The sequence below is a fragment of the Juglans microcarpa x Juglans regia genome, chromosome 5D, assembly GCF_004785595.1.
Source record: "Juglans microcarpa x Juglans regia isolate MS1-56 chromosome 5D, Jm3101_v1.0, whole genome shotgun sequence".
Classification (NCBI taxonomy): Eukaryota; Viridiplantae; Streptophyta; class Magnoliopsida; order Fagales; family Juglandaceae; genus Juglans; species Juglans microcarpa x Juglans regia.
Window position 1 is genome coordinate 20,546,040 of NC_054602.1, and position 27,812 is coordinate 20,573,851.

The following is a 27,812-nucleotide window of genomic DNA, read 5'->3' on the forward strand; positions in this document are numbered from 1 at the left end:
TATATTTAGATGTTGAATTAAATATTATTATTATTTTAAAATTTAAAAAAATTAAATTGTTTATTATATTTTATATTAAAATTTAAAAAAAATTATAATAGTGAGTTGATATGAATTGAGATGAATTGATGATCCACGAATCTCAATTTATTTGTAATAGGAGCCGCGGGAAACCGCACCCCGTGACCAAATAGAAACGACGACGTTGCTACTATTCTCCGTCTTCCCCTTCTTCTCCTTTTTTGTCATTTCAGAATCACGACTGCCAACCTCATAGTTCTCACTTTTTGTTCGGATAAATCTCAAAATCATTGAAAATTTTCGCTAAGAACTGCGTGATTTTGACAAGAATAATCATTATTTTACCACTGCTAACTGATCCATCAAAAGTAAACAAGAAGCTTCTTCCAAAATCGCAGCTTTTCTTTCAGAGCTAGACCAGACGCGATACTTATCCTGAAAGCGCCGGTATTCATCGGCCTTGACCGATAAAAAAGAGCGGAAAAAGGGCGCTAGGGTTTTCACTAAATTGTATCCCGATTCCCGACCTTTCATATAAACCCAAGAAACCCTATCAAAGCTGCTTGTGCCCGAGAGAGGTTGAGAGGCATTAAGGTTAAGCGCCGACGAATCGTCGGCGGCGCTGTAAGTTCAAGGTGCTTTCTCTCTCAATTTCCTTTCTCATCACATCGTTTCAATTATCTCTCTATCTCTCTCTACCTCTCTGTTTGGTTGCTGAGAATACTGCATGTAGTTAAGAAAATTTAAGGACCCAAGACTTGGTTTCTTCATATTCTAGGGATAATCGCATATCTTTTTGTGTTTTGTTTCTTGAGTTCTGACCCGTTTCTGGATCTCTGGGGCTGATGTCTCCAGATCTGTCACTGTCCTGGTTATGAATTCGTTGACGCCTCGTCAGGTGTGCTTACAAGATGAAGCTTGATTCTTATTTTTTGATTAGCCCGTGTCTGGTTGCTCGTTTTGGTGGGGGGGGGGGGGGGGGGGGGGGGGGGGGGGGGGGGGATTGGGGGGGTTGGGGAATAGAAGGGAAGAGTAATTTATTATTGAATATAGATGTATAGATTCATTTTCCCAAATAGTGAAATAAGGTGCTTCTTTTATGGCCGTTAGAACATAATAAGTTTTATTTTATGTGTCGAACATAACGTGGATAGTGTTGTAATCATGGTATACTATGTGTTTTGGCTAACTAGGTGTTCCTTTTGTATGCGACATTGTACTGGGGTGTGCAACCGGACCAGTTTTTTTTCCTGTCTGGTCCAGAACCCGGAAACCCGGGTGCATCCAGGTGGTTAACCGCCCGGTGGGTAAGAAGATTCCGGATCCGGGCACGAATCCAGTTATGTGACTCGGTTATTTGTAACTGGGTCATTTAAAAAGAAAAAAACTGCCCCTTTCTTGTCTTCTCGAATCCGGCTTCTCTCTCGGTCTCGAAGTCCTTTGCACACGCTTAGGGTTTGCAGCTTTCTCGTCTTCCCAAATCCCTTCTGGCCTTCTCTCTCAAGTCTTTCCAATTCCCAAATACCTTCTGGCCTTCTCTCTCAAATCTTTCCAATTCCCGAATCCCTTCTTGCCTTCTCTATCAAGTCGTTGCTCTAAATCATTGACATGAATACCCATTAGACTCTAAAGAAGGATCAACGAGGATAAGACCATAGAATACAAGAGCAGAACACTACAATACAAAGTATGAAAGTACCATAGACAAAGATTCAAACCCAGTAACACAGAATAATATTAAACAATATATATTCGAAGAGTAGTTTCTTCTGTCAGTGGTATCAATTTTAGGATATAAGCAATCTCTGCCCATTTAATACCACCATAAAAAATAGAGATTGATATTGTTTAATGCCACAAAAGGAAATGTGAATTTCACATCCTAGATTAAAAACAATGATTAAAACTAAATCCTATGTGAAAAACAGAGCAAAGGAAAAAATCCACTAATAAGGTATCGAAATAAGCTTACAGAGGCTCACTAATGATTAAGACTAAATCCCATTCAACTTTACCACTAATAATGGGGTTGGTAGGGTTTAAGACTTATTAAGGATAGTTACCATTTTCTATAGCACAAAAAGAGGAAAAAAAAAATCAGAGAATCAGTGATAACGATCCAATCATAAGCAGAGAAGGTCATCAGCTCTTACTTTTGATTCCGGTAAGTATTTCTGTTCATTTCATTAAATTCGTTTGCTTAATCTTCATCAAGTTTCCATTTTGCTGCTTAGAAAACTGAAGACAAAAGTAACGACGATTTTACCTGTTGTTTTCTCTCATTTTATCGGGAATCAAAGGGTGCTTTCAAATTCTCTGTGTATAGTTTTGATTTCCGTGTTTGAAGCAATGCTTGTTTGAGTCTTTGAAGGAAACACACAATGTTGCCAAGATGGGGCAGAACTATTACTAATCTCTCGAGAGTTGGTTTGCAAAACAAATTGAAATTTGGAAAGGACTTCAATGTTGTTTCATGCCGTAGCTATGCCAAGGTTGTTGCTGATTCCATGGACAGAAGTCTCCCGAGTGAACCGCTGGTATGACATAAGAACTACCCATTTTGTAGTTCTGTGAATATATTGCTGGGATTGGAATTTAATTTGTAGTTGTAATCCTGCGACTTTATTTGAAAAGGGATTTAATAACATACGCTTAATCATTTACAGATCCCTAAATTGGATCATTACTAGTGAATCTATTCTATTGTGATTGTGTTTTGGCTTCATTTACATGTGCATTCTTTTTATTTGTCATTCTTTATAAGTTTTACTTTACTTTTCCTGGTCTTGGAAGATGAGCTCCTATGATCATGGATTTTAGGCGACCCATGTTGGCTGTGGAACTCGTGGATTTTTGAGATCTACTTTTGTAATCTGTAGTGTGCTACTTTCAGTGTCTTGATAATCTTGTAATTGTGTCAGGAGCTTTGCTCTTGAGCACTGAAGTCTTTCCATAAAAATGCCATTTTATTTCAAGTGTCATATAATAGCATGTGTTAATACTACACGTGCTTTATATATATATATATATATATATATATTTCATTCTGCTGACTTTGCTTGATACTGAAAGCCACGGCAACTATTCAACAGATTAACTTAGACAGAATGTTTTGGTCTAAGCCCTGTTCACTGGCTTTGGCCCCGGACTCTCCCCTAGGAGCTGAAGAACCAAAGTATGAGGGCGTTAAGCATTTCATTCTTAAGCTGATGTTGTTTTATAGTAAACAAAGCAAGTCTATTCGAGGTGCAAATGTGGTATACCGGCGAATCATTTCACAAGTTGATAAGCCTCTTATTTATGAAGGTGATTCCCTCATTATTTTCATGAATATCATAGATTTTTTCCTTATTCCCTATAATTTTTCCGCTTTTCTGGTTACCTCGCAACAGTTTTTCCTTGGGGGGCGGGGGGGTGTTATCAAATTTTTTCATTAGTGGTAAAGTTGTTCAAGATGCTATCAAGAATGCACTTTGCTGGTGCCTACACAATTGACTGCATTTGGCCAGATAGCCAAAGTCATTAAATTAGAAAACCTTAAAGTCAGTGGTCTATAAGGTCATCTAGGAAATTAAAACAATTTAAGCCACAAATTGTTTTGGTGGTTGAGTTTTGTATCTTCTACAGTACGTTTTAGATGAATGTTATCCAGATGTTAATGTTTGCTCTATCAAGAATGCAATTTTCCGGTACCTTACAATTGACTGCATTTGGCCGAATCACCGAAGTCCTTAAATTTGAAAACCCTTAACTCAGTGATTTATAAGGTCATCTAGGAAATTAAGACAACTTAAGGTCTTCCACAAATGGTTTGGTGGTTGAATTTTGTATTTTTGACATACACTTTAGATGAATGTTGGCCAAATATTAATGTCTGCTAAGGTATTACATCTCTGTCACTAACTATTGTCTTTAACACAGTATTTAACTTGGAGAAAACATTCAAAACAACATTCTCTTTACTTGTACTTCATATGTGGCTTTGCTTACGCCGCCTGAAAGAAGAGGGAAAGGAAGGTGTTGAATTTGGGCAGTACTTGTATGAGATATACAATCATGATGTGGAGCTGAGAGTTTCAAAGGCTGGGGTACGTGTAAATACTTATATCTTCAGTTTTAATCTCCTTTTGAATTTTTTTTTTTTATAAGAAATCTCCTTTTGAAAATTGGAAAGTACTTTAGTGTTTTCGCAAAACTGATCATGGTAAAAATCAGATTGTCATAAATATCCATGTTCAACCTTTGTATGCTTTCAAAAGAACCTAAGGAATGGGACGAGGATAGGATGATTTGGATTCCAAATGGGAGGAGGAAATATAAGAAAAATGGGGGATTGGATCATCTCTTGTTACATTACAAGGTAGCCAGGTCTTTGTAGGATGATATCTTCAACCAGACCAGCATGACATGGGCAATGCCTGAAAGGGTTGTAGATATTTTTAGTGTTAGAAAGTTCTTCGGGGTAATGCTCATATTGCTGTTGTTTGGAAAATGATTCCTCTTTGTATCATGTGGTGCATTTGGATGGAGAGAAATGGTTTGTGTTTCGAAGAACAGGAGTGCTCTTTGGACGAGTTGAAGAGATTCTTTATTTTGGCTTCTGTCATTGATTGTAATGGGGATGGTTTTCATAATTTGCTCGTATCTCTTACCAATGCCTAGTGTATGTTAGGTGTATTCTGCGTATACTTCTTGTGTGCTTGGCCAATTGTTTTCTATTAATAAAAGTTTACTCTTACCTATCACAAAAAAAAAAAAAAAAAGAACCTAATTGAATGTTTTAGAAAGAATTTGTTCCTTAGGTGATAACTCTACACTCTACAGTTGTTGGCATCTAAGGTTTAACAGATGAAAACATGGCATGATATCAGTGATTCAGCATGGATTTTCTTTTGGGAGAGTGCTGCTGTAGTTCAGTTATTATTCTTGGGGCTAGTTGTGTTTGGATGTTGCACGGGTAGAAAGCTTTTGAGGCATTGGAGGCGAGCGGAGCATATATAGGTTGATCTTAATTGAACTATTATTTAGTTATCTGTAACAATATAAGTGTACTAAAATTATTGAGTAGGCTTTACATTTTTTATTTGTGCCTACTGATTATTTACCCTTTGAATGGCAGGTTAACTTACTATTGATCAGATGGATGAAGGATTTGGAGAAAATATTCTATGGAAATATCGTTGCCTATGATTCTGCAATCCTTCCAGAGGCTAGATCAGATGAGCTGCCAAAAGTAATTTGGAGGTTAGACTTAAATCACCAGCTTGTTCTGCCATTGCTTATATTTTAGCGGTGTTGATTGGATTTTTCTCCAACTATTTAGGAGTAAAAGGACTGAAGACTTGCTTTTTTCTTTTCTTTTTTTAACATTTATATTCAGTTCTCCAAAAGCTTTAGAAAATCTATGTTGCTGCACCTATATTTTTTCCAAGTTCCAACTTAGTTTCAAATAATCCTAGCTTCTTTCCCAACTGTTAGGGCAAGGTCGTCTGTTTTTTTTGTCCCAAAAATTATATTGTACCTTTTTTGTTCTTCTATGCCTTCCTGCTATTGAGCAATTTAGTCTTCTTACCACTTATATTTTTAACTGGAGAAAAAGATAATCCAGATTACCATGGCTGAAAATGGATTTGATTTTCTAGTATTCCTTTCCTGAAGTTCTTGTTCCTTATGCCCTTTCTACCCTTGGGGGGAGGTGCTACTCTTTCTTAAGCATAAAACATCCTCCCTAAACCATGCAACATGATCTTTCTTACAACCTACATTGCTTTTTTTTAGAAAGGCAGTTGATGTTCTTATAATATATATATATATATATATATATTACAAAATCCGCTGTTTTGGTATCAGAGCTATTATGGTATCTAATTGTTGTGAATTACTTCTCCTTTATTTAGCTTATTTTGTTTTTTGACAACCCCCACCTGGAGTTTCTACTTTGGTTGGTTCAGGATCATCCTTCGACAAGTAGGTCAGGAACCCGAAGGTATAAGTCCCGTTTTGAAGCCGGGGAGGCATATAGGGCAGCTATAGATTCAAACCCGAGGGCCGAGAGTGGTAAGTTTGCAGACCCCTGAGATGCGAAGGTCGGTGTTGTCCTAGGACAAAATGAGTTGGATAAATAAATCCAATTCAACAATTAGTTCCAGGTCGACTATGCCCCCTAACATAGTTAATGAAGAAGACTGTGCTTTTAAAGCAGCAGAGTCGTCTGTGCTGGGATCATGGAAGATTCCAAAACTTGATGTTAATTCGATCTATCGAACCACTTGGTTTGAAAGATCTATGCATACTAATTTTTGTGTTCGTACTGTTGAACAAACTTATGCTATTGCAAAACCCATCCGGGGAAACACTACTGATCCAGAGTTCGACCCCAGATGCGGATGTTTCTATTCCAAAGATGATTTTTTGAAAAGATATAACTCTTCCCAAGGAATGGACTTTGGAAGATGAAATTCCTCCCATTCCCAGAAATTCTGTTGAATGTTATCCAAACAACATACAACAGTACATGGATGGAACTGTAAAAATTAGTTTTGATCAGACTAGATCTCCAGGGCTAAGAAGAAATTCTTTTGTTGGATCTAGATCTTCATTTGCAGGGTTAGAAATTCCAGTAAGAAGAAATCAAAATCTCAAAACAATTTGTGGAAAATTCTGTTAAAACAGCCCAACCTGCTAATCCTGTTTTAAAACTGAAAGGACTCTCTACGTCCTCTCAAGTTACTTCTGCTTTTTATTCTGCACAGGATGCTAGATCTTCCAAAGACCAGCCTATTCATGATGAAGTAGATAAAGAAGAAGATAATTCATCTTTATCATCTACAGCTTCAGATATGGTAGCTCCTGTTGCACCAATTCATTACAGTTTAACTGTATTGAATAAACCATTTGTTTTTTATCTTGTTGATTTCTTTGAATAATACAAACTTTCAAAAAAGTACTAGGCGAAAAGCCTATCATGCAAAATATTTTGGAAAAGAAAAACGTGTTAAAAGGAAATGGAAAGAAGAAATGAATAAGCAACAAAAACATATTCTTTTCTTTGATTTGGTTGAAAATATCTATGTTTCTAACAATACTTTGAATGTTGTTAAAATTAATTTTGTCAAAGAAGAAGGTAAGATAGTAGTTCAGTCTAGCCATCCGCCTTTGGAGACTGTTCTCATTACCCATAAAGGGTTGAGAGACCTGCTTCACTTTTTAAAATCTCCGAAATTGTTTCCAGAGATACTGAGAAGGACAAGATTCTTAAAGAAACAAAAAAGATTATTTCTCAAAATAACTTTGTGAATCTTGCTCTTCATACGGTCGGACAACAGTTAGATCGGATTGAAGGAAATGTTGAAAAACCTGATCCTATTCCTTTGGTTTTGACTACAGATCAACCAAAAAAAACAATTGAAAAACTTATGATTATCTTACCGGAAAGTCGCGCCAAAATTGATTTTAAAAATCTACAGGTAAAGACTTTAGATAAGATTGATCAAATGCTTAATGATCTGAAGAAAGAACAGCCTTCTACTAGTGCTTTGTCTAACAAAGAAATAGAAGAAGTTCTTGCTGAAATTACAGATGAGCCTTCTAGCGAACACTCTTCTGAAGGAAAGGATCTTGATTTACTTGAAAAGAATTTTCAAGATATTACTTTAAAACTTGAAATTGCCAGATTTTCTTCAAAATGACCCAAACCAATGAGTCTAACGAAGAACTGATATTTTAGACCTCCTCCTGATTTACAGTTTGAAGAAAAAGTTTTCCAAAACCAATCTTCTTACTCTGCCGACAAAGTTTACGAATGGAATATTGATGGTTTCTCCGAACAATAAATTATGAATACCATGAGTAAAATGTCGCTTGTTGCTAATGCTTATGTGAATAACAATATTAGGCAATTTGATATTGTTAAGATTTTAACAAAATGTTTTTCCGGTGTTTTAAGAAACTTGTGGGATAAACATCTTATCAGAGATGCCAAGGAAACCATTCAGAACGCTATCAAGTGTAATGATGAAGGGTTACCTATTTTTGATGAATCTATTGGGACAGCTCAATCCGATGGAGTTAATACTTTGATTTATACTATTTTAAAACATTTCATTGGAACACCATCTGATATAACTAGTTGCATTAGTGACCAGTTAAATAATCTTAGATGTCATTAGATGTCTGATTATAGATGGTATCAGGATGTTTTCATTTCCAAAGTAATGCTTCGTGATGATAGTCAGAAGCCTTACTGAAAGAAAAATTCATTGATGGATTACCTCGCTTATTCACTTACAAAGTGAAGGATGAACTTACTATTGCTGGGTCTTTTAATTACGATGCATACACCTATGGTGACATTTGTGCAGTAATAAAGAAACTTGGTATTAATATGTATAATGATCAAAGAATACTTCGTGAGCAGATGAGAAATAGTAAGAAAGCCAAATACGAAATGAGAATATTTTGTGAACAATTTGGACTTCCTGCTATAGTTCCCTAAAAAAGGAAGCACAAGTTTTCGAAACTCCATAAAGGTATCAGGAGAAAACCCCATTATGAATTTTATAAGAAAATTTATAAAAAATCATTTTCTAAGCCATTTTCCAAAAAAAAGAAACCAAAAGATTATTCTCTAGGAAAATGTTTTATTTGTGGCAAACCAGGACATTTTGCTGATAAATGTCCTAAGAAAACTAAAAAATTAAAGAAAAAGCTTAATCAGCTGGATATTGATAACAATGATAAAGAAGAACTATTTCAACTTCTAGAAATAATTTCGTCTTCATCATCTGATATCCTTGAGTTCAGTCCTAGTGATTCAGAGTATTACTTAGAAACTGGATCTCTTGATCCTACTGGTTCAAGTTAGGTTGCAATTGTAATGATACTTGTTGCCAGATCAAAGGTAAGACAGTCTATGTCTTAACTAAATTTGAAGAACAAGAAAACCTTTTGCTAACCTTGATTTCTCAAATAACGAATCCTAAGCTTAAAGAAGAATACCTTCTTAAACTCAGCCATATTCATTCATGAATATGCAAAAATTATTGTAATAAACATATAAGCTTTATTAAAATTACCAAGCTTAAAGTAATTACAGGCACAAGGTAATGCAGATTTGCACTTACAAAATCAAGATGTATCAGGAGACTCAGAATAGGGAGAGAGGATAGAAGGTTTCTCTCGAAGTTAAGTTCTGCCTAAGCTCAGAATGAGGTTCTCATTTTATAATGTAAGGAGTTCCTGTTTATAATTATTAAAGTAAAACAGTAAATCAATCCGTGAGTGAACAATGGTGAACTGTTTAAGCACGGGCACAAGTGGTATCATCATTATGTCTTCTAGTTGTCTCTGTGGGCGGCTACTTTCAGCATAAAATGACAAAATACCTTGCGGTTGTCTCTATGTCTTCCAGCTATCTCTGTGGATGGCTGCTTTAGGCATAAGGCGATAAATATCTCAAAGGAGACTCTGGTCAGTCTTTTTTGAACTCATGTAATAGTCAATCATCTTCCAGCTTTGGAATACCTTCCGAGTCATGACCAAATATGTTACTGTATGAAGCCTCTGAAGATGCTTCTGAATTCTCATCGTCTTCAGAATTGTTACTCAGGGACTTAGACAGTTGTTGTTCAAGCAATTTTATCAAATCTTTTTTGTCAAGTCTATTGAGGATATTATCTTTGGCAGACTTAGCAGATTTCTTTGAGGATGAGCTGGTAGTTTTTCCTCTTACTGAAACAATTGGTGAATTAGGGGCCTGAATCATTAAAGGGTATTCAGGAACAGGTAAATCAGATTTGATTGCTGAGAATTTATTCTTGTCTTGTAGATCAGGGGTGATTTGAGGGAAATCTCTAATCATCTGGCTAATCACTTTTTCAGTATATCCAAACTTATTCCACCATTTTGTGAAGTAAGCTCGAGATATAATATTTGCATTCTTTTCATAATTCCATTTGAAAATCCACGGTAATTTGTAGTTCTTGCAAAAATGGAGCTCATAAGGGAACATGACTGAGTGCTGGTTCAGTTTTGTACTAGCAACCTGTTTATAGAATGTAAAAGTTTTTGCAAGCTGCTTAGGGAGATTCTGGGAAATTAAACCATATCGGTCCCACCATTGGAGAAACTAATAAGGGAAAGTTCCTTTGAACCTTGTATCAAAGGTGATGAACTAGAAATGACTCATATCAGGAACCTGGAAAAACATGAAGCTGTTCCAGGCAGCCATATAATCAAAATAATTGTAACTCAGTGCAGAGTCTGGGAATCTTTTAACAGTCCAGGAATTTGTTCCCCATTCTACTTCTGTGATAACTCGAAGAATGTAAGCACTGTGATAAATTAGTTTTGTGGAGTCATTCTTATCATAAATGAGTTTTATGACAAGAGAGTTGGTGAGAATCAAGATACTGGATTAGTACTGGAGATTCTTTTATGAATCTTCAGGTATCCAGTGGAAATTAGGTGGAAAATAGGAGGAAGTTATTTTGAACGGATCTGTTGACAGAACGATTAGGTTCTATATAGAACAGATTGGTTACAACAGGCTTCTTCAACTATTCAGATTTTTCTTTTAGGAAGAAAAACTGTGGAGTAATTAAAGCAATACCTTTTTGGCATAAGAAGAAACACATCGTTTCTCTTCCCTATATCAAAATTTTTGATGAAAATACTATTTCCACTAAAGCCAGACCTATTCAAATGAATAGTCAGACTTTAGAATTCTGCAAAATTGAAATTGCAGATCTAAAGATAAAAGACAATTAGAGATAGCAAATCCCCATGGTCTTTTCCAGCTTTTATGTCCAGAAAAATGCTGAGCTAGATAGAGGTACCCCTCGTTTAGTCATTAATTACAAACCTCTGAACAAAGTCTTAGAGTGGATTAGGTACCATATTCCTAATAAAAATGACTTAATTCATAGGTTGAGTGATGCAGTTAATTTTTCCAAATTTGACCTCAAGTCTGGGTTTTAGCAAACCAAATAACCGAGTCAGATAGGTACAAGACAGCCTTTGTTACCCCTTTTGGTCATTTTAAATGGAATGTAATGCCATTTGGTCTCAAAAATGCCCAAAGTAAGTTTTAAAATATCATGAACGATATCTTCAATTCGTTCTCTGCTTTTACCATCGTCTATATAGATGATGTTCTTGTTTTTTCCAAATCTATTGATGAACACTGGAAACATTTGAATTCGTTTCTAGACATCATTAGAATCAATGGTCTTGTAGTTTTTGCGAAAAAGATCAAATTATTTCAAACCAAGATCAGATTCCTTGGTTATGATATTTCTGAAGGTAAAATTAGGCTCATGCAAAGAGCTATTGATTTCGTCGACAAATTTTCTGATGTCATCACTGACAAAAAATAATTGCAGAGATTCTTAGGATCTCTAAATTATGTTGCTGATTTCTATAAGGATATGAGGAAACAATGTCGTCTTTTGTTCAAACGACTCCTCTCCAATCCTCCTCATTGGACAGAAATCTATACAAATCTGGTAAGGAAAATCAAAGCACATGTCAAAACTCTTCCGTGCTTTGGTATCCCTACCTTTGATTCATTTAAAATTGTTGAAACAGATGCCTCTAACACTGTTTATGGCGGCATTTTGAAACAATCTGTTTCACCAGATTCTTCTGAACAAATTGTTCGATTCCATTCTGGAATCTGGAATCCTGCACAAGAAAAATATAGTACTATTAAAAAAATAAATTTATCTATAATACTATGTATTTCTAAATTCCAATCTGATTTACTAAACAAGAAGTTTTTACTTCGTATTGATTTAATGAGTGCTAAATTTGTTCTAGAACAAGATGTTCAAAACATTGCATCAAAACATATTTTTGCACGATGGCAAGGTATTTTAAGTGTTTTTGATTTTGATATTGAATACATCAAAGGCACTAATAATTCTATCCCTGATTTTCTTACCAGAGTTCTTACAGACACCCAACCATGAGCGTGAGCAAAAAAAAGGAAAAGAAAAACAGAGAGTAAACCCTCCACCACCAATTCTCAGTATAAAACTCATCAAGAATGAGTCTGGATCAACACCTGTGCCCAGTGCTCCCTCCACAGCACTGGATATTACTAATAGGTTTACACCTCTTGGTAAAATTGTGCAACCTACAACCTTTGCGTCTATGGTTTCTACATCTTTTGATCCATATGCGAAAGCAGTGGCATCAAAAGGTATTGCTTTATTTACTCCACAGTTTTTCCTTCCAAAAGGAAAATCAGAATATTTGAAGAAGCCTGTTGTAACCAATCTGTTCTATATAGAATCTAATCGTTCTGTGTCAATAGATCCGTTCAAAATAGCTTCATCTAATTTTCCACCTAATTTCCACTGGATACTTAAAGATTCATCAAAAAATCTCCAGTACTATTCCAGTATCTTGATTCTCACCAACTCTCGTCATAAAACCCATTTATGATAAGAATGACTCCACAAAACTGATTTATCACAGTGGTTACATTCTTCGAGTTATCACAGAAGCAGAATGGGGAACAAATCCTTAGACTGTTAAAAGACTCCCAGACTCTGCACTGAGTTATAATTATTTTGATTATATGGCTGTTTGGAATCGCTTCATGTTTTTTCAGGTTCCTGATATGAGTCATTTCTGGTTCATCAATTTTGATACAAGGTTGAAAGGAACTTTCCCTTATTGGTTTCTTCAATAGTGGGATCGATATGGTTTAATTCTCCAGAATCTTCCTGAGCAGCTTGCAAAAGCTTTTACATTCTATGAACAGGTTGCTGGTACAAAACTGAATCGGCACTCAGTCATGTTCCCTTATGAGCTCTATTTTTGCAAAAACTACAAATTTTCGTGGATCTTCAAATGAAATTATGAAAAGAATGCTAATATTATATCTTGAACTTAATTCACAAAATTGTGGGATAAGTTTGGATATATTGAAAAAGTGATTAGCCAGATGATTAAAGATTTCCCTCAAGTCGCCCCTGATTTACAAGACAAGAAGGAATTCCCAGCAATCAAATCTGGTTTACCTGTTCCTGAATACCCTTTAATGATTCAGGCCCCTAATTCACCAATTGTTTCAGCAAGAGGAAAAGCCACCAGCTCATCCTCAAAGAAATCTGTTAAGTCTGCCAAAGATAATATCCTCAACAGACTTGACAAAAAAGATTTGATAAAATTGCTTGAACAACAACTGTCTAAGTCCTTAAGTAACAATTTTGAAGACGATAAGAATTCAGAAGCATCTTCAGAGGCTTCGTACAGTAACATATTTGGTCATGACTCGGAATGTATTCCAAAACTGGAAGATGATTGACTATTACATGAGTTCAAAGAAGATTGACCAGAGTCTTCTTATGCCTAAATCAGATTTTTGTCGCCTTATGCCTAAAGCAGCCATCCACAGAGATAGCTGGAATATATAGAGACGACCGAATGCTATTTTGTCATCTTATGCCGAAAGTAGCCGGCCACAGAGACAGCTAGAAGACATAATGATGATACCACTTGTGCCCGTGCTTAAACAGTTCATCACTGTTCACTCACGGATTGATTTACTGTTTTACTTTAATAATTGTAAACAGGAACTCCTTACATTATGAAAGGAGAACCTCATTCTGAGCTTAAGGAGAACTCAACTTCGAGAGAAATCTTCTATCCTCTTTCCCTATTCTGAGTCTCCTAATACACCCTGATTTTGTAAGTGCAAATCTGCACTACCTTATGCCTGTAATTACTTTAAACTTGTTAATTTTAATAAAGCTTATATGTTTATTACAATAATTTTTGCATATTCATTCATGCATATGACTGGTTTAACCGCCTCTTTAATTTATGCTTGCATAATATAATATTGTGCAATTTACTCTGATCTCTTCCATTCATCTTCCTTCTCTTCTTCTTCAGTCAGCTTCGGCTTTCCTTCCTTTCCACTGTTTTGGTATATATATATATATATATATATATATATAAAGCCAGATGATGTTATATACTGAACTGTCAACTGTTTATGGTATTAATTGGATAAAAGTCGCCCATCAAAATGATAAAAATAATTATTGAATAGAAGTTTATATGAATATCTTGGATATACCGAAATTGTGACTTGGAAGTCAGAATAAGATTCTCACTGACGGGACTTTTTTTTTTATACGTAAGAAGAAGTTTTATTAGAAACAAATTTATAGGCGAAACCCATGTACATAAGAAGTATACAAAAGAAAACACCTAAGTACATTCTAGGAAATAGAAAGTGACATCAGAAAATCATGAATGGAAGATCCGTTAGTCACTAAAGCAGAAAACCAAAACAGCAAAGAGTGCACAAAAAAATTCCAAAGTTGCTCCAAGTATGCTCCTTGTTGTTAAAACACTACTCATTCCTTTCCATCCAAATGCACCACATGAGACACAAAGGGACCATCTTCCATGCCGCATCCACTTGAGTGCAACCATGAAGCCCTTTCCAACATGCTAGAAGATCTACCACTCTCAAAGGCATCACCCAAGCCAAGCCGGTTCTACAAAAAATGCCCTCCCATAAAGCCCTTGCCACCTCACAATACAAGAGCAGATAATCCACGGGTTTCCCATTCTTTTTACACATGTAGCACCAATCCATAACAATAACACCCCGCTTCCTTAAATTATCCAATGTCAATATTTTCCGAGGGAGCAGTCCAAATGAAGAAAGCAACTTTGGAAGGCACGTGAGACCTCCAAATACACTTCCAAGGAAAAGGTGGACTATTATGAGAAGTCAACAGTTTAGTACGAACGAACGGAGAACTTTTTACCCCCCTTAGACTTCCACAACATCCTGTCCTCATCATTAACACCAAGCCTCAGAGAGTATAAAAGAATGTAAAAAGCTGAAACTTTGTCAATCTCCCAATCATGTCTAGTTAAACAAATATCCCACTGGATTGAGCCATTAGAACGACAAAGCAAATCAGAAACTGCAGCATACCGATCAGATGCCAATCAAAAGATAATCGGAAACGTGCTATTGAGGGCTCAATCACCACACCAACTGTCAAACCAGAAACAGATCTTAGAACCCTCATGAGACTTGATGCCAGTTACATATATCAGCCTCATTTCCCTATGTGGTACAGAAACTGTTTGTCAATTTCATTGCTTTGGTGTATGGTAAGGTTTGTGGCTTTATGTTCAATTTTCTTGTTCAAAGAGACTGATGAAGACAATTGAGAAGTCATTAGTGATCACTATGTGAGTATAATGTGCTCCTTCTATGCATACATTTTCTTTTTATGACATTGGATTATTTGCTACTTACCAAAAATAAAAAAGCAATTGTTTTGGCAAGTATTAGCTAATAATTGCTTCCACTAATATGCTGCGCAATATTGGAATATAAAAACTATGTTATTGGAGACTTCTTGGAGGGATATACAATCTCAGTAACTGTGCAATATCTATTGAAAGCTAATTTGCTGTTGAAGGGACACCATTTCTGACGTTCAATGTTATATTTGTCCTCCTTAACAGTTGCACTAGTGTTGTATGTGTTGCAGGAATATATTTTCTGATGATGGTTCATCACAGCCAAATGATGCTGCATCACGAACAGCTCAGGCATGTTCTCATTTTTACTTCCATTCCCTTGTTTGATTCTCCAAGTTTAAGTTGGTTAAAATGCCTATTTTTTGGAGCTTCAACCCCATGTATTATTTCTATGCCACACTGGTGAAAAGTTATGTGGTGGTTGCTGATCACAGAGAAAATCCTGGTGAAGAGTTAGTTCTTTGAACACCTAGGGGTTGGTTCAAGTCATAATGGCCTGGGATCCTTGGATGCAAACAATTTCTAGGGGTCACACGTCATCGGTGAAAAGTTGATGATTTACCTGATCTGTGTGATGGGGCACGCTACACGGGTCCGGAGTTTAATGGGATAAATATATGTCACATTTGCACAACGGATTCTTCATCATAAAAAAAAAAAAAAATAGTAGCTCATTGATAGAGTGGTCATGCCTATCACATCGGTTGCATATTCTGTTTGGCCTGTAGATGTAATCTCAGTGTGAAAATAATATGGTTGAGAAAGTTGTCACAATCAAATGTGATCTATAAAGTTTTGCCTCTTCTCTTTTTTATTTTGCTTATTATATTGCTTATGTTTTATTTTGTTTTTATGTAATGTTTCAAGCATAAAAACCTTTATGCTTTTATTGAACACATCAGGCCACTGAATATTTGAATACATCTGTAGGCTATGGCAAGGTATGCTCGCCGGGAAGTTGGCTGCCTGTCCTTAACTGGTAGGGTACTATCTTTTGTCTTCTTTGAATCTTTATATACTCTCAATCTCTAATGGATTAATTGTTGATCATATGTTGATTTTAATTTATATTTTGATAAATATAATACATTGAACTAATCTTATATAAAAAAAAAATACATTGAACTAAAGTACAGGAAATATTCAAATGGTTGAGTCAGCTCAATTGGTACATTTCACTCATGAGACAAACAGGTAGAATAACCTTCCTACCCCACCCCCTTCTTAATAATCCCTTTATTAGGAAGGGACAGGAAATAATCCCTGTCCTTAACTGGTAGGGTACTATCTTTTGTCTTCTTTGAATCTTTATATTCTTTCAATCTGTAATGGATTAATTGTTGATCGTATGTTGATTTTAATTTATATTTTGATAAATATAATTCATTGAACTAATCTTATATAAAAAATAAATAAAATACATTGAACTAAAGTACAGGAAATATTCAAATGGTTGAGTCAGCTCAATTGGTACATTTCACTCATGAGACAAACAGGTAGAATAACCTTCCTACCCCCCCCCCCCCCTTCTTAATAATCCCTTTATTTGGAAGGGAGGAGAAAAAAAATTGTCGGGAGATGGCTTGATACCAGATAGGATAGCTAACTCGTTGAACACCCACTTTTATTTTTTTTATTTTTTTTATGGGTTATGAAAATTGTTGGGGATGGTAAGTAAAGAACAAACCAGCTTGACCTGGTAATGGGTTGTAAAAACTCCCTGTCTTCAACACACACACGCACGCGCACACACTTTTTCTCCCTCGGTAAAATAATTTCATTACTAAGGAAAAGAGACACATCAGGCGGCACATGAGTGGCTGACTTTGGCTGAAGGGTGACAAATGATCCAGCAGCAAAAGCGTGAGAGGGAAAAGAGGAGGAAAAAAAAGGAGAGAAGGGAGATGAAAAGGGAGTAGGATAGAGAGATAATGGGGGAGAGGGGTGGGGTGGATGATATAGCCAGAGCTTCATCGGTTGCCCACACGTCCCCTTAACATATGATATTCTATTTCCTACAATGCACTTGGTATTTCTGATTTTTGAGTATATTCCCTTTGAAAATTGCACCAACTTGTTACCTATTGGATGTTTTCACTAATACGTTTCCTAGTTTGTTCGCTTGACAAAGTTGTGGAATTTGGATTTGCAGACAAAGAAGCTATGCTTTCTGGGAACTTCATGTTTACCTCGTTAGAGACAGAGAAGTTGAATTCGAAGGGGTGTAGGTGAGACTCCATGGGTCAAATTGAAAGTTTCAATTTCACAAGTAATTCCTGCTGAAAATCCTATATATCTTCATTTGATAATAGCTGTAAAGCCCTTCTAAAAAGGAATGTGATTGATTTTGCCATTTTATTAATCTTCTTCCCGAGTGGTTCAGCAAGTAGGATGCCCTTGAATTTTGGTGGAACATCTACTGATGCTGTATTTCAAAATGTTTCTTTAAAATTCTATAGCAAGATTGTCAGTTTCTTACCACCCAATTTTCATATTTCTTAATGATGTTCTTGCTAAATTTATGACCTTAATAAAAATAGTTATACTATATACTTCACTCCTATTACACTGTGCTGATGTGGTGTTAATTCATCAACCATCAGATCTATTTCCTTTTTTAACTTGTCAAAAGTAACAAATTTAAGGGTTGATGACTAATGCCACATTAACAAAATAAGATAGGAATAAAATGAGGTCGTATATAGCATTTTTCATATAAAAATCATCACAAGGAACTTGAATGAAATCAGCCAAGCATTCGAAGAGAAGTGCATTTGAAGTAAGCTAAGTGTTAGATCTATAAAATAATCTCACAAATTGACATGATTTGATAAGATATATCAGATCTATTTTTAGTATAAAGAACTTTAGAATTTGATGCACCACTTCAATTCATATTAGTTTGTAAATTTATCTGACGAGCCACCTCAAGTGAGTTATGCAGGTGTTGTTTTCTCTATATGCGCTTCAAGAAAGACTCGAGCATAAAAGCAAAAATGAATGTAGTCACGGTTTAGGAAGATACATAAAGGCAAAAGAAAAATGAGCATAAAGACGTTGACCCCAAGGTGGAAAGGCCATGGACCTGGAAAGCAAGTGCGTTGACTCGCGCTCTTGTGTTAACCATTCGTTGAAATAATTATTTGATACGGATAAATATGCTAAGAGCAAACTGGACGAGGAACTTGCCGTGAACATATGTAGGATAATTCGAAATATTTTCGGAGGATAGAAGGCAAACAAGCAGAGAGGCCAGGGAGATATGGAGATAATTGAACATTTCAATCATGAGCATAGAATGCTCCTTCTATCTGCACAAATCATTCGCAGAGCTTCCGAGAGAGTTCCAAAATCCCTTTCACCCACATCCTCTCACGCTGCTCTTTGATGCGGAGATTTCACTTGTTTGCAGCGCTTGTTTCAAAGCTTGCAGGGGCTTCTACTTCCGCTGTGAGGTATGCGATATTTACCTGGATATTGGTTGTGCTTTTCTTATGCCCACTGTAGGAGATCAAGGCTGTAAGCAACTACAACACTTCACTCACTTGCATCCGCTGACAATGGTTGAGAAAGGTTATGGTAATCCTGTTAGATGCCTCATATGTTGGGAATTCTGCTCGGGCCTTTGCTATGGTTGCGATCCTTGCGGCATCTTTCATCACCAACCATGTGCTGAGTTCCAGTGCCCACAAGAGATCCAAAACTTTAGGCATCCATGCCCTCTCACAATGCGAACTCAGGTCAATTCCTTTCGCTACAAGCCTGTGACAGCATGCTGGGTATTTGTTACCATTGTGAGCGGTGCTTATTCTTTATTGATGTTGAATGTGCTCTGTTGACCAGCCTAGAATCGGAAGACCAAATGCAGATATCAAACATTTCAGCCATAAGCACCCCCTTCTCATTCAAAATTTTGATCGCAGTGACCGAAACTACTGTTTTGCGTGTGGAACAAACTACTCAGGACCAACTTATATCTGCAATCACTGCAGGTTTTCACTCCATAAATCTTGTGCTGGGTTTCCTTCGAAGATCTATGACCTCCTTCACACAAACCACCCTCTAACCCTGCGTTTAAGGCCAACGGGTAAAGATTCAACCCAAGTAGGATATCCATGCGATTTGTGCTACAGCGATTGCAATGGCTTGACCTACATGTGTAGGCTGTGTGATTTTGACTTGCATGCTGAATGCACTGAGCTAATTCCGCTATAGAATATGAGGTCACAAACACCTTCTCTTGTTGGTCAAGAAGATAGGACTTGGAGCCAAGTGCAATGCCTGTGACAAACCCTGTGATTCCTGGGTTCTCTGTTGTTATCGTTGCGATTTCAATCTCCATCTACGATGTGGTCCATTACCATATGCAATCAAACACAAATGTCATCTAGATTCCCTCACCCTTACTGAATCCCCCGTTTGAGATGATTCAGACGACGAATTCTACTGTGATGCTTGTGAGGAAGAAAGAGATCCACGATTACTCATGTATTACTGCGCATTATGCCTATTTGTAGCTGACATCTTGTGATACCCCATATGATATGGATAAGGGTAGGTAGTATATGGGATCTCACATTGCTTGGAAATAAGAAGTTCTTGCTTTTTATAAGATTCCAATAGGGCTCCAATTGTATCATTGACTAGTCCTTTTGGAGTATAGGCCATGTGATTTGGGCCTTCCATTAGGACGTTACAAATGGTATCAGAGCCTATCCCAACTAGAAATATGAGACTTGAGCCATGCCACCTATAATGGACAGGCCCGACGAGGACGTCGGGAATTTAAGTGGGTAGATTGTGATACCCCATATGATATGAAAAATGGTAGGTAGTGTATGGGATCTCACATTGCTTGGGAATGAGAAGTTCTTACTCTTTATAAGGTTCCAATAGGGCTCCAATTGTATCATTGACTAGTCTTTTTGGAGTATAGGCCACGTGATTTGGGCATTCCATTGGGGTGTTACACATCTCGTGTGTCATCTCTGAGGTATGCTCATATATATTTACGTAGCATGTATATTTGTGTGTATATATTTACATAGCATCTCGCTTATTAGTTACTAGCCTATAATCCATCCAATGCGCGGATTGTTGTTTATGTTGTGTACGAGGGAGAAAGATTTAGAGAGAGAGAGAGAGAGCAGGTTTTATAGTGGAGAAATTCGAAACGGTTTATAAGACGATTTATTTGACGAAACAATATAAATGTTGAAATAGTTCCTTGGGGTGGAGACTTGAATCGATTTATATCTTTATATGCATGAAAAGAAATAAAACTTAAACGTTACAACAGTTCATAATAAAACATTGCTTTTAAAAGGATTACCGCTTCATAAACATAACATTTCAAGTTTAATAGGTAAAATGCCACAGTCATATGACTCCGCTTAAAATACAAAATAATATAAATGTTGAATTAATGATTTTGGGATGAGTCTTGAATCGGTTATATTTTTATATGTAAGAAAAGAAATTAAACTTAAAAGTTACAATGGTTGTAATGAAATATTGCTTTTAAAAGGTTTACTGCTTCATGAACATAACATTTCAAATTTAATAGATAGAATGCCTACTTTTATGAGTAGAATGTCACATCGAAATTATATGACTTTGCTTTTATATATAGTAATAGATATATTATTTATTGCAATAAAAGGAAACCTTTTGTATATATTTAACTTAATACAATGCAAATTATGGAACCAATATTGTTGAAGCATGTTTTATAGCCACTAGTTGTGACGATGCACCCGGTACTTACAAGGGCGGAAGAAATGGTGGATTGGTGTGACAGTCTCACATCCGATGCTAAACTAAAGTCAAGACCTCTCGGGCAGAGCCAAGGAAGAAGGAAAGTAGTAAAGAGCTAGAGAGTGATCGAATGAGTCACCTCCGATCCGTTGCTAGCCTTTTCCCCTTTATATTAAATCCCTCGTTAGGCTCTTCTATCACTTTAATTAACACCCTTGTTCCGGATGGTATGACATTGCATTTAATGTAGTCAATCCTAAGGGAGATAGGATCCCGACCAATCTTTCCCTAATTAATGAGATGAGTTTGGAGGAACTGTCATCTGTTTCCCATTTCTCAAGCCTGTCTGGGCCCTTTTCCTTATCACTCCATGGCCTACCAAACCATTGGTCACGGGCTTTAGTGGGGTGACCTTGGCCTGGCCCGACTGGGTATAAAACTCCCTTTCTAGTACCCTGCAAATTTCTGCCACGTGGGCGTGTCAGGAATTTTATCTTTTCGCACACTCTTGCTCCCCTCTTAAATTCGTTTTATTATCGCATGATTCCACGTCTTGGGAACTGGCATAACCATCGCCTTCTCACGTCCCCTCAATCTTCCTATTGGGATTTTGAACCGTTGCCTTTCCCCTATTTATTATCCCTCCTCGCTCTTGGAATGGTCTCTATTCCTTTTCCAATTCCTACTTCCATTTTTTCCGTCGTCCTTCCCAACGACACCGACTCTTTTTTTGCTACCGCTTCTTAGATCTGCTTTCGATGGCCTCCAAGAACCCTTCTCGTCGTGACTCTCCCTCCTAGGATGGACATGGGTAGTCCACGATTGTCAACCTTGCAACACTCAACAGATCGTGCATCTCATACGGAATCCCAGATTCTATGGCCTTGGAGGTTTCAGCTCCTAGTGAGGGGGCAGTCGATCTTGGGGGTAACACCGAGAAGGTGGCCCTGTATGTTGGCATGCTTTCACATGGTGTGAGGCTCCCTTATGGCCTTCGGCCCGTGACGTCTTGGACTTCTTGGGCCAGGCCCCAGCTCAGATGCACCCCAACTCCTGGAGGATCCTAACTTCTTGTTGCATGGTGTGACAGATGGTGTTAGAGTCCTTCAGGGAGGAGTATCCAAACTTGACTGTCCGGGAGTTTCTATTCACCCACGCGGTTCGGCATTGGAGGAAAACATCTGCACTTTTTGCTATCGTCTCAAGTTTCAACTTGCTCGACTTGAGGCGTGCCATTCCAATGCCAAGTCGTGGCAAACCAAATTTTTCTTCGTGTCGGGTGAGGGATGGGAATTCCCACCTGGAGAAGCTGCCGCCGAGGAATTCTTCATTCGATCCAATTGGGGAGTTGTTCTCGATGATGGGAAGATTGAGATCGACTTGTCCAAGCACGAGTGGGCTCGCATTCAACCGGTGTACCCACTTGGTTCCTTATTACGTCTAACCGATCTCATGCGGTGGATCGTGACTTTCTAAAGGCGTACCCACGAGGGATGAAGTGACCGTCCGAGAGCTCGAGGGGGGGGGGGCATGAAGAGACCCTATTCGGAGGACAAAATGACTTCCCCTAACTTGGAAGGGCTCGACAATGATTTAAGGCAGTCTGGAGCGCCTTTCCCAGAGGTGACGTCCACATCTCTGTCTGTCCAAGATGTTCCTCCTACCCCGCAGTGATCTCAGGGGGGGGGGTTCGGCCCTAACTTGGACGAGGAGAAGCTGGAGGCGACATTCCTTGAGGCCCTGCAACATCCAAATTTCGATGCTCCTAGGGTAATCGTCCTCACCGAGTGCCCAGAAGTGCTCGTGCATACCCATGTCTTGGGAGATGTTGATTGGGAGGCCTCATCAGTACTAGGTGGCGCTTCTCGTTAGCCCAAGGGGACCGTCTAGGGTGGTGATAGTGGTGACTTTGTCCCTCTAGCGCTGGCTCAATCGCTACTTCTGTGGGTGTGATGTTCCCCAAGCCCACTGCTCTCGAGTGCCTTTCACACGACAACCCCATGATGCTGAGCGAGGATGGGTACTCGGTGTCTTCGCCTTCAACCATATCGTTAGTCAAACAAGGTACCCCCTCAGCTGCTGATTGTGATGAAGTTTCCCGGCCAGCCAACTCCGCAGAAGGGGTGAATGGCTTGAATAGGGGATGACCAACTGTGCTGGGACCGAGGAGCCCGTTGCGAAGCAAAGGGTTTAACGCTCCCTGAGCCCTTACTCTCATGCCTCCTGGAGGCTCGGCTCCCTGGAGCGGGGATGACACTTCATCATCTCCCCTTTTGGGAATTAGTGCCAAAGAGGCTAAGGCTGAGGCGATAAGGGAGATGGTCGACCAGCTCTATCCGGTAGGGTTTCTTTCCCTTTCCCACCTCGTTTGTAGTTTAGGCTTTATGCTCCGACTTTCTAACAGTTTCTCATTTGACAAGGTTTTGAATTCCTGGAGGCCTGGGTCGTGGATGGTCGGGCCAAGGAGGAGAACGAAGTTGTGGCCTTACATAGTCTGGGTGGATGGGTGTACAATGAGATGTTTCGGCTTAGGGTCACGCTTGAGTGTGCCAATAATGTTTACAATGAGATCGAGGATGAAAATGGGCATTTATGGCAAATCATCAAGGACCTTCGCAAAGAGGAGTCTGATCTTCATGTAGACAAGAAGCGCTAAGGCATAAGGTATCTCATCATGAGTTTGTCGCAAGGGCAACTGTGGAAGAGAGGGATTCGAAGCGAGAGCAGGTGCTATGTCAGGAGAAGGAGGTGAGGGAGGTTGATCAGTGTTGCTTGGGCTATGTCACCTCATTAGCAGAAGCTGAGTGGGTTCGCTGCAACTTAGACACATGCATCAAGGAACTCTAGACCGAAAAAGACACATTGGTGGTGAAAAATGCGGCGCTCTAGAGAGACAATGAGAAGGTTGAGAACCTATATGTAGAGTTTGGGGAGTTGCACTTGCAACTCAAGGGGGAGATGAGGTCTTGCGAGGCACGGTGAAGAATTTGGAAACCGAACTCACCACCACTAATGAAAAACTCGCCCGGATCACGCTTTAACTCGTGGCAACCAAGCGACTCCGTAACCAAGGTTAGGGTCGCGGGTACTCCCAAGGGCTGGAGAGGGTGAGAGGAAACTTGGTGGCGAACCCTCGTGATAGCCCTGGTACCATGCACTTGGCTTAGTTCTTGCCCACCCCGAAGGACCGTGACTCCCTTAACTCTCTGGGGTGTGACTTGATGCTTGACACTAGGGGTACAATTCGGTCTGGTCCGGTCCGAGGGGGGTGATGGATCGGAATTTTCGGTCCATCATTTCCCTGGACCGAACATACCTAGGGACCGGACTGGACCGGTACCTATTAGTCTGGTCAGTTCGTTTGGTCCGACCTATTAGTCCGGTCAGTTCGTTTGGTCAGGCCTAATTCTTTTTTTTATTCTTTTTTACTTAAAAATAAAATAATAAAAAAAGTTATTTAAAATACTAAATTAAACTTAAGTGAATTATTAATGTAAATTATGTAACTAACTTAATAAAAAAATATTTTATATGGTCAATGATAATAAATTAGATGAAAATTAAATTATTAACTTATATAATTACTATATAATTAGTTAGTTGATATTATATATTAGTTAATTGATAAAATATTAATTTGTTAATAACATATTTAAAATTTTATATTTTTAATGGTGATAGGTTAGATGAAAATTATATAATAAATTATACAATTATTATTATATAAATAATATATAATATATATATATTTAATTCGGTCCGGTCCGGGGTGGAAAACCCCTAAATCGAGACCTGACTGGACCAACTTCGGTTCTCTATTTCTTGGACCGGGATCGGGACCAGACTAACTTTGGTCCGGTCCAGTTCGGACAGAAGTGGTTGGTCCAGTCTGGTCCGGACCGAAATTGTCAGTCTGGTTGGTTTCTCCGGTCCGGGCCAGCCGGCTAACACCCCTAGTTGATGCCTTCCCCAACCCGACTGTCCGCCCTTAATTGTATACTTGTCACTTTTCACCCCACTTGAGAACGGGGGACTTTATATCTTTGTAATGTTTGAACACATAATAGATGTAAATTTTGGCGTTCTTCCCTTGTGTTCTCGCAAATCCATGTTTCCCTTGCCTATTATCATTCTCTTCTTCTTCTCTCCCTATTCTTTTATTTTCTTGTTTAAGGCCTGGTCGGGCTTTCTTCATCGTAGCATTCTTAGTGCATTTGCTCGCCCCTTCATGGGGCATTGACCCAAGGAACCAGGCGAGATCTGAAACCGACCCCATAGGGTTGCAATTGGTCGCCGAGCTACGAGCACAGAGCATCAGCCTAAGGAACTAGTCGGGATCTGAAATCGACCACGCTGCATGGCAAGGAAGGATTGGGACACTTAGGAGAGGTGTTTCCCATTTGACCATTGAGGTTTGAGTACAAAGCATTAACTTGAGGGACCATATAGGCTCTAAAATCGACTACGCTAGGTGTCAGTTTGTCGCCGAGATTTGAGTGCAGAACATCAACCTAAGGAATCTAGCGGGATTTAAAATCGACCACACTGGATGGTGAGGTGGGACTGTGATACTTAGGAGAGGTGTTCCCCCATTTGACTGCCAAGATTCGAGCACTGAGCATTAACATGAGGAACTAGGCGAGATATGAAATCAATTGCGTTGGGTGGCGATTGGTCACTGAGGCACGAGTGTGGAGCATCGACCTAAGAAACTAGACGGGATCTGAAATCGACCATACTGGGTGGTGAGGAAGAACTAGGACACTTATGAGAGGTGTTCCTCCCTTTGACCATCAATGTTTGAGTGTGGAGCATCGATCTGAGAAACTAGGCGGAATCTGAAATCTATCGTGCTGGGCGGCGAATGGTCGTCGAGGTGTGAGCACGGAGCATCGAAACCAGGAGGGATCTAAAATCGACTGCTCTAGGTGGCGAGAAGGGTTGTTGCGTTGCTCAATCACATACACATATACATACACATAAGGTCACTTATTAATCTCATCCTTGGCTTTCTACATGGGAAGTCATTGCATGCAAAAGAAAAAAGGGGGCCTCTTGCCCGTTTTAGAGCTTATTAGCTTGCTGGTTCGTTGGGCCCTGACTTGGTTGTCCCGTTGTCTGCTTCAGTAGATAAGGGGACAACTTTCCTTTCCTCCGCTACTCAGACTTGGGCTCGTTGGTCTTCCCTTCCATGCAGTGACTGGCAGTGTTATGGACCCTAGCAGTTATAAAGTTTCGCCAGAGAATCCCCTCAGCGGCATGGGGGAAGGTCGCAGCTTGTCCTAGCTGATCCCTATCTTGACGAAAGCCTCCCAGAAAAGGATATTGGCTAAACTATCATTTTCTACTAATATCCTCCTGGTTGTGTAATTGGCCATTAGCATCGTCACCACCATGGCATCGTCGTGTGGATAGATCACTCCCTTGTGGTCACTTTCATCAAAGGTAACGATTAGGGTCTTTTGTGTCCAGGCTTGCTTGGGTGGTCTCCCGACACTAAAGACCTCCTCGTGTCTCACCTTTCAGACGTAACCCTTTAGCCAGATGTGGATGCGTCCCTGCTGGCGAGTCCCTCAGCGTTGGTGTGGATTTCGCCCAATAGGACATTGTTTTGGTTCCATTTTCATGGACTCCCTTACTTTCTCCTCACATTTCTCCTCCTTGAGCTTTCGCTCTTCCAACCTTCCCCGTCTCGGCTCCTTCTTGTCTTTGCCCGCCCACCTAGGAGGCGACAGGCGGTGGGTGCTCAGTCACCCAAACATCTCCCCTTGAACTTCTTCTCAGACATCTTTCCTGATCTCCGACATAATCTTCCTCTTCAAGAACTGACAATCTTCAATCTGATGACCCTCCTCTTCATGGTAGGTGCAATACACGCGAGCTTTCAAATCGTGGTCAAAGCCCTCCCACGGTTGTTCTTCCCCCCGCGTCTGTATGTGCATGCTCATGTGGGCTTTCCTCGAGGATATTCTATTGTCACCCCTTTTCTCGCTTTGTCCCTTCCTTGTCTTGGTCTCTTTCTTGTGGGTCTTTGCGTCGGTGCTCTACTTGGATCGGCTCACTCCTTACTCCGGGCTTGTGTGCCTTGGGGTGGTCAAGGCCCGAAAGGAATCTTCTGCATTAATGAAGTTGTCAGCCCGATCGTTGAAATCCTAGAGGATAGTTGGGGTGTTTTGTGCGATTTCTACCATGAAAGGGCTCAAGGGCCAGCGGTCGCCCATAAGTGCCTCTAGGTTGAACTTCTCGTTCTGGTTGTCCGTGGTCAATCGCTCTTTATTGAAGCGGTATAAGTATGCCTTTAAGCTTTCCTCCTCCCTCTGCTTTACTGTGGGAAGGTACACGGCCGGCCGTCTTCGATTTCAGTTAGTCATGAACTGTGTCAAGAATTGTTGGCCTAGTTCTTCGAAGTTGTGGATGGTGCCCAGCCGAAGGGCTCCGAACCATGCCCAGACGGAGCCTTTTAATGTCAGTGGGAATATCTGGCATGCTATCTCCCAAGAGAAGCTATGTAGCGTCATGTGAGTTTTGAACATCTCCAGGTGTTTGACGAGATCTTTCAACCCGTCTTACATCTCTATCTGAGGATCTTTAAATATGGGTGGAAGTGGGACGACCATCACCTTGCGCTATGGGGCAGGTCTGAGCTGTTGAGTAGCTAGCCCACGGAGGACGTTCCTCTTTTTTGCCATCTCCTCATACTTTTCTATGAGGCTGTGACACTCTTCGCC

The 27,812-nt window shown here is 39.1% G+C and overlaps 1 protein-coding gene across 3 annotated transcripts; it reads left to right on the forward strand.

The window, feature by feature from the left end:
• Window positions 1–279: 279 nt before the first annotated feature.
• LOC121264472 (ubiquinol-cytochrome-c reductase complex assembly factor 1-like) lies at window positions 280–17,890 on the forward strand. Of its 3 annotated transcripts, none has more exons than XM_041167655.1 (9): window positions 280–598; window positions 634–656; window positions 2,393–2,558; window positions 3,114–3,327; window positions 3,943–4,109; window positions 5,141–5,265; window positions 15,558–15,618; window positions 16,258–16,306; window positions 17,480–17,890. In XM_041167655.1, the coding sequence occupies exons 3-9, from the start codon at window positions 2,403–2,405 to the stop codon at window positions 17,557–17,559; spliced, it is 852 nt and encodes a 283-aa protein (XP_041023589.1). In that variant the 5' UTR covers window positions 280–598; window positions 634–656; window positions 2,393–2,402; the 3' UTR covers window positions 17,560–17,890. The 3 variants fall into 3 exon arrangements, with proteins under 3 accessions (XP_041023589.1, XP_041023591.1, XP_041023590.1); XM_041167657.1 differs by having other exon boundaries at window positions 634–645; XM_041167656.1 differs by lacking the exons at window positions 280–598; window positions 634–656 and adding an exon at window positions 1,244–2,185.
• Window positions 17,891–27,812: the final 9,922 nt, after the last annotated feature.